The 15186-nt window shown below is 36.7% G+C and overlaps 1 protein-coding gene across 1 annotated transcript in view; it reads left to right on the forward strand.

Moving 5' to 3' along the window:
* TTN (titin) overlaps positions 1 to 15186 on the forward strand; it is a 246273-nt gene that overhangs the window by 130670 nt on the left and 100417 nt on the right. The window contains 20 exon segments of the mRNA XM_009333163.1: positions 58 to 183; positions 446 to 529; positions 1503 to 1609; positions 2792 to 2867; positions 3127 to 3237; positions 3388 to 3633; positions 3865 to 3963; positions 4956 to 5039; positions 5515 to 5613; positions 6182 to 6256; positions 7186 to 7266; positions 8447 to 8551; positions 9075 to 9152; positions 9536 to 9589; positions 9805 to 9888; positions 13817 to 13867; positions 13947 to 14342; positions 14551 to 14826; positions 15057 to 15184; position 15186. The exon segment at position 15186 is cut by the window's right edge and continues 165 nt beyond it. Coding sequence (XP_009331438.1) covers positions 58 to 183; positions 446 to 529; positions 1503 to 1609; positions 2792 to 2867; positions 3127 to 3237; positions 3388 to 3633; positions 3865 to 3963; positions 4956 to 5039; positions 5515 to 5613; positions 6182 to 6256; positions 7186 to 7266; positions 8447 to 8551; positions 9075 to 9152; positions 9536 to 9589; positions 9805 to 9888; positions 13817 to 13867; positions 13947 to 14342; positions 14551 to 14826; positions 15057 to 15184; position 15186 — 2361 coding nt within the window.

A 15186-nucleotide genomic window follows, 5' to 3' on the forward strand; every position in this document is an offset into this window, starting at 1 on the left:
TTTGGCTGTTTGCTGACCTTTATCTTGGTCAAGTAAAAGGAACTAATATCTTTAAAGTGCCTGAGGTGGCTGAGGAGGAAGAGCCAGAAGAGGAAGTGTCAGTGGTCGTTCCCCCAAAGCCTGTGGCAGTGCCCAAGAAACCTGTGGCTGTGCCCAAGAAACCAGAAGCTCCACAAGCTAAAGGTATATCTTCTGAGGGGATTTGCTTTTTATTTTAGTGTATTGATTAATATTTTCATTTGTTATCCCTTCTTTTGTGTAAGATTTGTTATGTGTCCTCTACCCCTAGCCTCTGCTGTGCCTATCTTTGCATACGTGACTAACCAACCAGTCTCTAGAGGAATGTTACAGTGTTAAAAATATCTAAACTCTGATTTTATCATAAGTGTTATGACCTTTTGTATTTTTTAAACTGTGAAATTAAGAGGAAATAATATCTTTAAAGTGCTCAAGGTGCCCAAGAAAGATGTCCCACAAGAAAAAATGCCCGTTGCTGTACCCAAAAAAACAGAACCACCACCAGCCAAAGGTACATGTCATCACTATTAGTATCATCATTAGAAAGAAAAATCATGCTTTTCTGGACTTAAGTTGAACTAATTTTTCTGGTGATAACCTATTGGAGATAGGTGCGTAAGAAATATGAAGTGCAATGTGGAGTGCCAAAAACATGACAGAAAAACTAGATTCAATTCCTTGAAAAATATCTGCAGCATTCTGAACTTCTTGAAAGTTTAAGAATTAACATTTACTGAATGCTTAGTTTAAACAGGATAATATGTTGTTCTGAAGAAGGCCTGCAAATAAGTTTTCAGTTTAAAGGATATAATGTTGCATCCCTGAATTTTCTAATATACTGTATTGCTGGATGACAGCAGCAATATCAGTTCTCTACCTCTTTAAAAGTAAGTTAATGCCGGTACATGTGAGGTAAATTTCCTAGCAAAAGACTTGATATACCTACTGATGATCTTATTAGCACATGAAAGGGTCATTAATATAATCCAAATGAGAGGAGAGGAAGTATATATTTCTGTAAACAATAGATTCTGAAAGACAGGAACTGTGGAAAACTGAAAATGAAGAGGAGGTGTAAAGAATGGAAATAATTGATAGAAAAAAGTGGTAATGATAAGGCAAATGTTACTTTCCTAAAAAAATTATGTTACAATGACAAAGTAGTCATGAATGATACATGACTGATACTCAAAAACAGTAGGATTCCATAAATAAGTCTCTGATCAGCTGTTACAAAGAGGGCATATGTTTTCTACATTTCCACCTTGACTCAGAAACAGAAACTAAACACAGAATTCCCATCTCCTGCGTGACGTATTTGACAGCCTGGTCATTCCATGTGTTTGAAGCAAAGCACAACTGATGACTGAATGTAACCACAGCACTTTCTCAAAGAAGACTGCGTGCATGTATTATTGATTGTCTTATTGTTTCGTATACATCTGTAGTGCCCACAAAACTAAAATATACTAATATCTTTGAAGTGCCCAAGGTGCCCAAGAAAGGTGTTCTGGAAGAGCCCGTACCTGTAACTCTGCCAAAAAAGCCGGAACCTGCACCAGTTCGAGGTACCTCAATGCCCTGTGCGTCAGCTTGAATTAGGCTGTTTCTTACTGTCTTACATGTTACTTCTGATGTCTGTTATCCCATCCATTTGTGATTACCTGAAATTTCTACGTTCTGTGCTGTCTATCAGTTATGAATTCACTTATCTAGTATTTTGTATAAATAACTCAAATGGTATTTTGAATTTACTGTTTTGTTTTCATATTCTGAATCAGCAGATACTAAAATGTTATATTTTAAAACTTGATCATAAGTTTCTCAGGTTACTGCCCAATTTTGTTATCTCAAATTGACACAGTGAATGTCTCCATGACTCTTTTGACAGTCAGTTAGTGTATATGATAGACATGAAACTTGCAAAATGAAAAACCAATTTTTACTCAGAAATGCACATATGAGGGCAGTAAGAAGTGACAGCATATCATGTGTTTAAAGAAAATGCTGATAATTTTAGAGTTTATAATGAAGAAGGAATGGTTATAAAATCTGGTGAACCATACAGGCTGTGGAAGTTATCACAGTGAAATGAAAATTGAGTCAAGAGAGCTACTTAGGATAAAAAAATAAGCCAATAAAAAGAAAAGCGTAATCAAGGAATGGAAATGGAGGACAGAAATAGGGACAAAGGAGAAATACTGGGTTCCTCACCCTGTGACTGCCCACACTGCTGAATGCAAAGTATCGGCAGATTTATGAGGAATGGCAAGAGATAAGATATGGGCTGAGGTTGCTCCCAGGGAAGAGTCAGATCGCAGCGGGGCTGAGAACAACAGTCTCTCCTCCCAGGGAGGGAAGGCTGCTGTGTACAGAGGGGGGTATCCTAATTCACACCTCACCCTCGAGCTGTACCTAAACATAGCCAACAGTTTTCTCACAGAACCTACTTGGCATCACCACTCTGTGCCTGTGCTCGTGTATGGTTTTGTATGTATGAGAGAGAGAGAGAGAGAGAGAGAGAGAGAGAGAGAGAGAGAGAGAGAGAGAGAGAGAGAGAGAGAGAGAGAGAGAGAGAGAGAGAGAGAGAGAGAGAGAGAGAGAGAGAGAGAGAGAGAGAGAGAGAGAGAGAGAGAGAGAGAGAGAGAGAGGGGTCAATACCGTGAGACCAGTTTGTTACTTCCATGAGCGCATCTCTAGTTTATGTTTCATTGTTCATCTTCCTGTTTAATGTATAAAACTGACTGTTACTAATATCTTTGAAGCACCTGAGGTGGCCAGGAAGGCTACTCGTGAGGAAAAAGTACCTGTGGTCATTGCCAAAGCACCAGAGCTTCCAGCACCCAGAGGTACCTGTCTTCGTGGATACCTTAACAAAGAAGATACATAATCTTCTTCTCTTAAGCGTTGTCCTACCCTCTCTTGGCCTGTCTCTGTTTCCAAACCAAGATTCTCGAGGTTGTGCATGCTGGGTAAACGGTGCTGCACATGTGTGTGAGGTTTTGAGCTGGCTGTTGTGACGTTCTGTGTCTGTGTTGCCCTGGTTTTTGTTCCTACTTGGCACATGTTTTCACCAATGTAAAACGAAACGCACTAATATCTTTGAAGTGCCTGAGATGCTTGAGGCAGAGGTCCCAGAAGAGGAAGAGGAGGAGGAAGCACCAGAAGAGGTGGCACCAGTTGCTGCGCCTGGAGAGACAGAAGCTCCTCCAGCTGAAGGTATACGGTGGTGTTCTGAAAGAGCCTGCCGTGCCCTCTGGGTTGCCGCAGTTCTGAGTGCTCTTTGCCACTCTGCATTCTGGGGGGAGGGGTGAGAGTGGCACTTGGTCGTGTTGTGTCTGTATGTGCCTGACCTTTATCTTGGTCAAGTAAAAGGAACTAATATCTTTAAAGTGCCTGAGGTGGCTGAGGAGGAAGAGCCAGAAGAGGAAGTGTCAGTGGTCGTTCCCCCAAAGCCTGTGGCAGTGCCCAAGACACCTGTGGCTGTGCCCAAGAAACCTGTGGCTGTACCAAAGAAACCTGTGGCTGTGCCCAAGAAACCAGAGCCAGTGCCTGTGCCAAAAATACCAGAGCCTGTGCCTGTCCTTAAAAAACATAAAGTTCCTCTCGTTAAAGGTATATACATCAGTGACTGAACCTCTCCTTTTCTCTATTCTCTGAATACTTTTTCCCTTGTTTAACTTATGTATGCAGTGCTTAGGTATCTGAGTGAATAATCTGTCACTTAAAATTTTATTCTTCAAGTCTTGAATGCCTTACTCTTTTTTGCCATTGCACTTTTCACTATTGTATGTATAAATGTATCTTAATGTTCACAAAAATGAAAATTTACTAATATCTTTAAAGCACCTGAAGTGCCAGAGATAACTGCCCCAGAAGAGGAAGTGCCTCTTACAACACCTAAAAAGCCAGAATTTAAAAAACCAGAGCGTCCTCCAACCAAAGGTATATAGTGCCAGGAGACGTCTCCTAAGTAGAAATGTTTACTATTCGTCTCTCTTTCCTTTGTTCATAACTGAGTCTATAAAATGTGTCAGTTGTATGTAGACTACCTTAGGAAAGATTGTTTGGAGCACAAACCGTCTTTCATGGTTATGGCCACTGTTACTGTGATTTTCTGTGTGCTAGGTGTCTTTGTCTTTTTTATGTTTCATATGTACATTTATACACACGCAAATAAAAGGAACTATTATTTTTTAAAGTGCCTGAGGTGCCCAAGAAACCTGTCCCAGAGGAGAAAGTACCTGTTCCTGTTCCAAAAATACCTGAAGCACTACCAAGTGAAGGTATATGCCATCATAGCTATTACTGTAAAGACAATCCTTTGTCCTGTTCTTCCAAACATAAGCTTTAAAATAGATGTTGTCCTTTTTCTCCCATTGTAACATTTGTAAATTTTTCACTTCATATTTTAGATTACACCAGTCTATGTTTCTTGTATCTACTATTATATTTTCATATTTGGAAGTAAAATATCACTTTCAAAATTAAATATTTTTAAGTGACATATGCTCCTACACAGGATATTCCTAATAAAGTATGTCTCGTTTTAAGATAATAATCAATTCCCACTAAATTAGTCTCTTAAAACCTAGTATTTATATTGCTGTTACAATCTTAAATTAATTGAGAGCACTGAAGTTTTTATTCTTTCCAGTTACAATGAGTCATCCAGAAATTTAATGTTTAGTTTATATTGTACACATAAAAAATACTATCCTTCACACAACGCTGATTCATTCTTGCATAGAAAGAGAGTAGTTTTTCAAAAGCATGCATTAACTGAAAAGGTAACAGATACTGAGCAATTGCTTATCCTAATGTGTATTTGTCTGTGTCTATTGAAGTAGCTCTCTTTTTAGTGATATCTACATAATTTTTCATGTGAAATGATCTTATCATGGGAAACTTACACCAGTTGTCAATATTCTTTAAAGAATATGAAATTGTAAAGGAGATTGAGCCTGAAGAAGCAGAAGAAATTCCAGTTGCAGAAGTAGAAGAAGCTTTACCAGTTGAAGGTATACAAAATACCTACCTAGAGGCTGCTGGACACCTTTCTCTCATTACTGTGCAGTTTTTTTCTTGCTCTGTCATTCTTCGCACATGTACCTGTATGTTGTAGGTCTCTGTAATTCTTCCTCTGTTACTATGTTTTGGAAATTAGTTCTGATCGCTTAATTCTAAATACAACATACAGATTATTTCAAATGCCTTCACTTTGTTTCTTGTCAATGAGAGTCTTCCCGTTATTTGGTTTCCCACCTTTGTTCTCATGTTACTAACATGCATTTTTAAGTCAACTTGGATATTTGTCTTGTGTGGACGCTACAAAGCAATAGCCTAAAGCTCTTGCATAGTCCCATTTAATTCAATGAGATTTTTTCACTGGCTTCATTGGAAATGGAAAATTACCATCTTTACATTTGTACATTACTCTTCACATAACTACTGTGGTAGTAAATTTACACTAAATCTACCTAATGTTATTTAAAGCGCCGGAACCTGAAAAGAAGATCCCTGAAAAACGAAAACCACCACGACCACCTACTCCACCAACAGAAGATATTAAATTGGCAAAAGAACTACTTAAAGGTATAATCACCTGAAGCCACAATTAACAGTGGGAACTCAAACGTATAACCCTTTTAAATTATACTGATGAATCTTGAAAAGCATGCTTTTAAACATATCACTTTGGATCTTGGTTTTTTTCTTTTCTAATTTACTATCGCTCTAATGGTGTGCCTTACTGATGCTCAATCCCTCATGATTTTTAGCAGTGTTATCCCAAGTCAGTTTACATGGGTTCTTTTCAATAGTTATGGAAAAAATCAATTTATTAAAAATATCTTAACCAAGTTAACACATTCTTCTATCCTTAACATAATTCTTCTATCTTTAACATTTTCTTACAAATGAAAAGAATCCCCAGCAATAATTTGCTGGTGTTACTATATGAACATGGGTTTCAGATCAACTGTGCTTCCTACAGATCATCTGGCTTCTTCTAAACAGTTAATCAGCCAGAATCTTAGCTTTGTAGCTCCTGTCTTTCTATTATGTCAATAGTATTAATTAGTTGTTTGGATTTTTTAGAAAGTTCTTTTCTTTTTTGAATCTAATGATGTGTGTGATAAAATTCAAATAATTTTCTTTAAAGCTCCTGGGTCAAGGAAGAAAGTTGTGACTGCAAAACCTGGTGAGCCTCCGAAATTGGAACCCCCACCTGCTAAAGGTACCTAGCTAATATAACAATCTTACTTAAATTAAGTCTCTCATGGGCCCAAAGTTGTAGTTCTTGGTATCTTCTTCTTCTTTAATTTGCTCGGTAATATCAAAAAGCTGTCTGTTAGATTATGCTCAACAATGGACTCCAGTCTTGGGTGTATAAGTTCATGTTATACTTATGTCCACCTTAATCTCCCATCATGCAGTTCATGAGATGCAAGAGACAGAATCACAGAAGAGTGAAAGGGTTTTTAAGAGTTCTGTCACTTGTGTAGGTGCTTACTTTGGTTGTCTGCTTAGGGAGAAATAAAAAATAATATATTGTTTAAATATATATAGCATTGTTCAAACATACTTAGTTTATTATTTGTCTGAAAAGTAACTTATTTTTGTGAGATGACATTTTCCAGAGATGGAGATGAATAATGAATTGAGCAAGCCACTTTACAAGTACTCCCTTATATTTTTCATATGTACTGGAGCTTAAGACAAGTTAAGCAGCTAAGCAGTGAACATCTTTTCTTAATGCTGTTCCAAGTTTAGAAATTAAACTAACTGCATCCTTACAAACATCATAGATAGTTCAGATGAATAGATATGTAACATAAGACTGTAATGAAAGAGGAAAAGGAGATAAAAATGTTACTATGATAACTCTCTTTGAATACATAACCTTTATAGTTTTGTCAAACCATATTTCTCTTTTGTTGGATTGTATGAAAATTTCCTCTTATGCATAAGCCTAGAAGACAACTGTACGCAAATAATATAGAAAAAGTATTAAAACTATCAACTTCAATCTCAACAGTTTTACTTTTGCTTTTAATATTCAGTAGTGGACCAGCATTTGATTTGTGTGTTTGGAATGGGTAGTTGTTGGTTACTCTTACTACTGTTACGAACCCATAATAAAATCTGGAATAATATTCTTTTAAGTGCCTGGACTTGTAAAGAAACCTCGCAGAGTAATTCCCGAAGTCACTCCTCCACCAAAAGAAGAAGTTGTTTTGAAAAGAGGTATAGTAACTTGGCTCTTTTTTAAAAACCCAACATATTAACATTGTTCGATATATTCCCCTAAGTAACATTGTTTTATGTGTGTGGTACGGAAAATTACACAAAGTACTACCTAATGTCTGTTTCTTGGGGAAAGCCTTTATAGTTGCAGGGATGAAGTGGGGATATCCTGAAAATCTGTCAGATCCAAAGGATCTGTGATGAAAACAGAGCAGAACACTGAAAATCTGGTTCCCTATAACTCTCTTCTGTTTTTTTAATCTTTGTAAAGCCTATACTAGAGTTGATAGTTTTCCACTGTCTTCAGCTTCTGGACCCCTAAATATTTCCCAGTGATAGTGTAATTGTTATTAAAGTCACATATATAGCATCTGTATTCTCTTTTATGGTTTTCTTAGAAGTACTACACAGATCACAGAACTCCGTGCTACTATTGGACATCAGTCCCCTTTCCTCCAAAGTCTGGAGCCTTCTGAATCACTTCATGCTCAATTATTGCTTAGAAAAAGGAAGCACTAATTCAAATTCTCTTTGAAATACCACACTGGGATGATTCATGCCCATCTACCTTGCAGCTGACCTTCAAATTTCAGACAACATAATAAAACATAGATATTCAGTTTTTCAGATGACAGTTTCATTAGATATCCAAGACTGATACCTGACAGGACAAAAATAAGTAAAATAAGTAAAATGAAAAACAGACATTATATAAATTTGAGCTCTCCAAATATAACACTTGAAGATTCAGTCTTGTTCTCTCACTGAAGTCAATAGGAGTTTAATCCGTAATCCTGCATTTTGTCCCTGAAAAACATCTGTAACTGCAGTTATTAATGTATAATTATGCATAGTAAGTCATCGTTTAAATATGATAAGAAATATATGATAAAATATAAGAAATTTTATTCTATCATAGACAGTTAACATCGACATTTTCCTCTCAGATGGACTGCTCTTAATAAAAGCATCTTTTTGCTCTAGATGACTTTGAATTTTAGAAGTCTTTCAGAATAGTAACTTGAATAGTTACACAAAATCTTCCATTTATATTGAACTATATCTTTTACATTCCTGTTGCTTCATGATTGATGATATATTTTTAATCTTTTGTCTTGTTCACCATCTTATTTTTCTGTTTACCTGTCCTTTAAAAACTGATATTCCTTTTCTTTTAAAGTTCTTAAAAAGAAACCAGAAGAGGAAGAACCTAAACCAGAAAAAGAACCTAAACCAGAAGTTAAACCCATACCTACACCAGTAGAAAAAATTAAGAGACCTGAAGGTACTAGATCACATTCAAATCTATCTGATAATGTAAAATTAAAAAAAAAAAAAAAATCCCACTTTTAAGTAGTATTTTCTGAAATTCAGGAATGAAAGTGAGATTTTAAAAGATGGCTTGCATTAACTTAATTGTGTAAACTAAAGCTTTGCTGAAAGCACATCCAAATTTGACATCCACATTTGGGTCTGAATTCTGCATTTTGGTATTGTTTCTCAATCTTCACTGTGTATAGAAGAGAACTTTACAAATATTTTATAATACTGCTAAAAATATAACTACAATGAAACAGTTAATCCAAGCATTCTTTTAGCTGTTTTGCAAATATTTGTCTTTTTGTCCATTTAGTGTTTCTAATTTATTCAAATCTCACTCTTAAAAATACACATTCCTAAACCTTATGAATATCTGAAACTGTTTATGTCTAAAAAGAATGAAAACTTTAAAATACATTGGAGATAATTGTATTTGGGGACTCAAGGTGTTTCAATATATCTTACAAAATAAAAATAATATTTTAAAGTCCCAGAAGTTCCTAAGAAGAAAACTGAGATACCTGTCATAAAAAAAGAGGAGAAACATGTGCCTGAACTGCCAAAAGGTACAGCTGTGTGGTGCTCTTTTTCCTTATTGCAGCAACTAAATGATACTCATTTCTAAATATCATGTTATATTAACCTCATGCATTACTATCATCCAGTCTGTCCATGACTATTGTGTCATGATTAACCACTTTGCATTCTTCTAAATTCTTGTTGTCTTTAATTCTTTGGTGCTTGAAAAATTCATCTTTTTTCCATCGTATCTTGCTTTACAAGAGCTCATCTCAAGTTAATTTCTTGCTTTCTGGCTAAGTAAAATGTAAAACAACAAATTCTGTCTTTGATTAACTCGCTCCGTATTGTTGCTTCTAACTTTAATGTTCAATGGGATTACAAAACATGGAAATTGACCTATTTGTAATTATTGTGTTTGAAATACCAGAACCTAAGCAAGCAGCTATCCCACTTCCTGGGCCTGAACCTAAACCTGCAGTAGGTAAGAATTCTTTAGTCATGAATACCAGTGCAGCCTTTTTTGTGTGTCTAGTATTTTCCATTCAGAGATTTCTGGCTAAAAGGACATTAAACAAATGTCTTTAGTATTACTAAGACTGGAACTTTCATACAATCTACAGAACATTTTAAAGAACATTGTACTTTAAATTATTTATTAAAACAAATATATTAGAACTCTTTTTTTTTTTTCTACAGCTCTAAAATCTCCAAAACCAGCAGCAGAACCAGCACCAGCTGTTACTACTCCAGTGACAGTCCCAGTGGTTGGAAAGAAAGCAGGTATTTATGTTTACCCTATGCTATTGATAGGGTTTTTCTCTCTGAGTTACCTAAATACTTTCAGGATAAAGAGAATGACTCATATAACTCATTCATTACAGGAATATTTGAGGTCCTATTCAAGGATCTTGTTATTCTAGGTACTGTCACCTAATCTAAAAGACAAGTGTCTCTAATATACCACGGAGATGAATCTGTGCTCTTGTTTCTGGATGGTGATACGTGTGCCTTTATTTATTGTCCTACTATGAAATTTGTGTATTCTGTTGATTCCTTGATGTTGCTTATGTCCTGATGTATGTCTTGGGAACTGCATCTTGTATTTTCTGTATAGCAAAAGAAAGGCAATTCCTGTGTTGTTTGGTTTTCTGCTTTTAATTTGTTATTGAAGTCCTGAGGAAAAGTGGCAGTGGTGTTGAAGAACTAGAGTATTGCTACTTTCATTTGATACGCTTAGGACCCCAGATCATATCCTGCTGTGAAAAAAGAACTGTGAAGAGTCCAATTCCTCTGAAGCACTCTGAGCCTGAGGTCCATTAGTAGAGCTGATGTACATGCTGCTTGCCCATCGTTCAACGGGCCTCATGTTACAGTAGAGCTCAGATCTTGGGCACTTGAGAAGCCTAATCATGAATGTCTCTTGGCCAGTGATTTGGTGATGTAGCCAGGCCTGCAATGGCATAACTAACCCATTTTATATAGGTGGCCAGATAGGACTTCGAAAGCTGTCATTTTCTGCTACTTTTAACCTGGATTGGATTTAAACTGGCAAACTGGTGAGACAATGCTCTGTACCATAACAGTGGTTTACTTAGGTCTTCTGGACTGTTTGTGTGTGCCATTCTTATCTTTCTTTTGTTTTGTGATTGTGTTGTAAGTTTTCTGTTGTGTGGAGAAAAAGTGTTCTATGTTCATTTTATTTCAGGTATAGCTGGAAATTTTGTCTTAAAATATATTGTTCCTGATGCTTATTCTTATGGATTTTAACTCTCTAAATTACCTGTGAAACCTTTGTAGCTGCAGAAAAGCCTGGTGCACCATCTGTACTAAAGCATAGAGGTAAAATGCCCCCAGTGGAAGAAGAAAAGCCCGAGTCAATTGTGCTAAAGAAGACTTTGGTTGAGAAACGCTTGCATGTAAAAGAGAGAGTAAGTCCTAAGGAGACAGTTCTGGACATTCAGACAGTAGAGCCACTTGAGTTTAAAATCTCACTGGAAACAGCTGATGGAATATTGAAGCCAGAGGGAGATGAGCAGGAGAAAGTGGCTCTTAAATATTTTATCTTGGCTCCTGAAGAAGAGGAGCCAGAAATGACACCTATAATTTCAAGAAAGACTACCCTTACAGGTGAGAGAATAGAAGTTGCAGTAGATCACATTACTTATGCAAAGGATGAACCACCACTACCTGATGAGGAATTGAAATTGATTTCTATAGCATCTGAACGTGCGGAAAGAGATTCTGGAGAAGAAAAGGGGGGTGAAATTAAATTGGTTGTTCATAGGGAAGATGTTATAGAGAAAGTCTCTGACAAGTTTAGTGCTCTTCAAGAAGGAAAGATACCTGTGCCCGAAAAACAAGAGGAAATTGAGTCAACTTATGTACCTAAACATTTACCCAGAGAGCCATATGAGCCCAGGGACCAGAAAAGACTTCTAGGAAAAGAGAGAAAACCAAAAATCAGTTTGCAACCTGAAGAATTTCCCATTAAGGGTAAAACTTCATTTGTAAAGGATATCACAGATGAAGGAATAGCTGAAACTCCTCTGCTTAGAAGGGAAGAAGAGAGAGGAGTTTTTACTCTAGAGAAATCTGAAGTTCCTCTTGGAGAATCCATGAAGGAACATGGCATACAAAATAAAACTCAATGGATGAAGAAATCTGGTACCACAGTAGCTGAAATTCCTATAGATAAGATTCTTAATAAAGAAGCAAAGAAAATGGAAATTATTCAAGATGATGAGAAAGATGAGAATCTGGACTTTACATCAGCAGAACTACATTCCTTAGACCTCTCTGAGGAGACTGAACCAGCACTGAGGAAAGATGTTGACCTAGAACACCCCACTGAAGATAAGGAGGTTCCCAGAGAAAAAGCTTACATAATCTTTAAACCGTCTGTTCTTAAGCCACAAGTAGTGGAAAGGAAAGCAAGAGAAAAATATTCTGCAGAGGAAGAAGTTCATTACAAGGAGGGTTCAGGAAAATTGTTGACTGAGAAAGCACTCCTAAGTGATAAAAAAACAGGCAAAAAGATTATACCAGAGAAGGAAGAGAAAACTACCTTCAGCACTCACTTAAAAAAAGACAAAATTAGATGGTCAAATGCCCCTGAAAAGCTGCCTGTGGAAAAAGAAGAATTTGATACAGTGTTTACAGGAGAAGGAATGGAAGGTGAAGTTTCCATAGGAGAACATGAAAAGGGAGTCAAAGATGAAATAGTTGACAGATCTGAGTCAATAAAGGAAGTTCCTTTTCAGCCACCAGGGAGTCAAGATAACAAACAATTTCAAGAAGTTCATACCATTCAGGATGAATGTAAAGAAACTCCAGCTCTCAAAAGCAGCAAAGATAAAACTGAAGAAAAGAAATCTTCTTTGACTGTGGAAGAAGTGAAGCTTTCAGGAAAAGAACTTCCAGTGACAGAAGGTATATCAGATGAAAAAACATCAGCTAAACATGGCATTGGAAAAAGCACATCTGTTCCCATGAAAAAAGAGAAGGGAAAGCTTTCAGACAAGATATCATCAGGCAAAGGAATCCCTGCAAATGGAGAAGTTACTTACTCCTCAAGCATAGGTAAGATAACTCCCAAGAAACCAGAAGGAGAGAAAGAATACCGTAAATCAGAACCTGCTCGCTTGATTGAGCAGGCCAGTAGACTTTCGAGTGAGAACAGGAATTTGGATGCATCTGGAGAATCACGTGAAGTTCTGGAGGTTCCTGCAAAGTCTCATGCAAAGCGAGGTGAGGAAGACTGCTGCCAAATTCTTCCACGAAGTGCTTGTACTATTTGCTTCAGGAGAATACCATTTGCCATTGTGATGTTTGTTTTCGTTCTTTAACACCGTTCACATTTCCATATAGTCTGTTAGCTGGCTGTATTGGCATTCAGCCCCTCTTGACATGTTTGTCTTACCTGTCTGTACATATGTCTGTGTGATCAATGTTCATTGTCTTAGTCTTACACTTTTATAAGACTGCATAAATCATGTTGTGTGCCATTATCTTCTCAGAACTCACACATTTTTTCTAGTATTCATTTTTCCATCCACTGCAATAAAATCTGTCCTGCATTTCATTCATATCATTCTCCCATTAAAAGTATCTTTTATATTTCCCTTCACAAGATGATGATGAGAAGCAGCATAGCATGGGAAATATTTTCAAAAGTCTGAGATGATTCATCACAATTTGGGAAACTAACAGAACATTCCCCACTTGTGAGAGTATCACATTGTCCTGAAACATGTATTTAATTTATACAACTTATATTTCTGTTGTCTTCATTAGTAAAAGTGTGTGTTTTTTCTAAAAAAAACATATAATTTGTAATAGATACTTAAGCTATTTTGGCTGACAGGTGGGTATTGATCAAGGGCCTAATTGTGAGTAAAGTGTCAGGGAATGGCAGAATTTTACAAAATAATGGGCAGGACAATAAATTGAGGAACTAGGAGCTCCTAAGCTGCCTTTCAGTCCCCACTGCTGAATATGTCTTTCCCATGCTTCAAGATATTAAACTTACCATTGAGATATAGGCAGTATAAGTTGTATAAATATATACATATGTTTATATCTTCCTCCCCTTGTATGTGTATATAGCTAAAGGAAGAGAAAATCTGATTTGTAAAAGAAATGTTTGTCTTAATTTTAGTATGTATGTTTATTTAACAACATTCCTAATAATATTGCTGTTCTACTTCAGAGGCCAAGCCACCAAAAGAAGAAACTCCGAAGGGTATCAGTCCAGTCAAAGGTAGGATACTACAAGCCAATACCTCCAAGCAAAATCAATAAATCAGTATTAGTTATTCATTTCTGAATCTGAATTACAGCCAAGAAGACACCTTCACCAGCAGATGCAGAAAGAAGGAAACTGAGGCCAGGCAGTGGTGGTGAAAAACCTCCTGAAGAGCCCCCATTTACTTACCAACTCAAGGCTGTACCACTGAAGTTTGTCAAGGAGATGAAAGATATAGTGTTAACAGAAGCTGAATCTGTTGGGTCTTCTGCAATCTTTGAAGTCCTTATTTCACCATCCACTGCGATTACCAGCTGGATGAAAGACGGAAGTAACATCCGAGAGAGTCCAAAACACAAGTTTATTGCTGATGGCAAAGATAGGAAGCTGCATATTATTGATGTCCAGCTGTCAGATGCTGGTGAATATACTTGTGTATTACGGCTGGGGAACAAAGAGAAGACCTCTACAGCCAAACTCATTGTTGAAGGTATTCCCTGTTTTAAGTTTATCAGTAATTTAAAGGCTAACTACTCCTCAAGCTAGAAGTACTGGTACTTTGTGAATTTACAGTGGTTGGTAGATGCATCCTTTTGTTTCCATCAATCACTACACATATTGATTTAATATGTAAGGCATTTCTGCATCACACCTTCTGTATATAAATGAGACAAATCAAAATGTTGTGTTTTCCACAGAACTCCCAGTGCGGTTTGTGAAAACTCTTGAAGAAGAAGTCACTGTGGTTAAAAGCCAGCCACTGTACTTGACATGTGAGCTTAACAAAGAAAGAAGTGTGGTCTGGAGGAAGGATGGGAAGATCATTAAAGACAAACCTGGGAAATTTGCTCTGGGCATTATTGGTTTGTCACATTCCCTCACAATCACTGATTCAGATGATGCTGATGCTGGCACTTACACTGTTACCGTGGAAGACTCTGAGCTGTCATGCTCATCTTGTGTTAAGGTAGTAGGTAAGCAATCAAAATCATGTTCTTCTTTCTCTGTGGGATATTTGGGCTGTTTTAAAATTAGGAAAGCTTTTTCTCATAGTATTACAATATAAATGGACAGATAAGATTTTTACAGCTATTAAAAGCTTGTTGTAATACAAAATCTGTTAGTGCTATTTCTTCTATTTATGACCACTATTTGTAGTAGAAGTCTGCTAAGCTGTATTTTTATGTAATTTTTTGTCATGCAGAAGTGATAAGAGATTGGTTAGTAAAACCCATAAGAGACCAGCATGTGAAACCAAAAGGAACAGCTACTTTCACCTGTGACATTGTCAAGGATACACCAAACTTTAAATGGTTTAAAGGAGATGAGGAAAT

This window comes from Pygoscelis adeliae, unplaced genomic scaffold (genome assembly GCF_000699105.1).
Source record: "Pygoscelis adeliae isolate BGI_AS28 unplaced genomic scaffold, ASM69910v1 Scaffold160, whole genome shotgun sequence".
In the NCBI taxonomy this organism is placed as follows: domain Eukaryota; kingdom Metazoa; phylum Chordata; class Aves; order Sphenisciformes; family Spheniscidae; genus Pygoscelis; species Pygoscelis adeliae.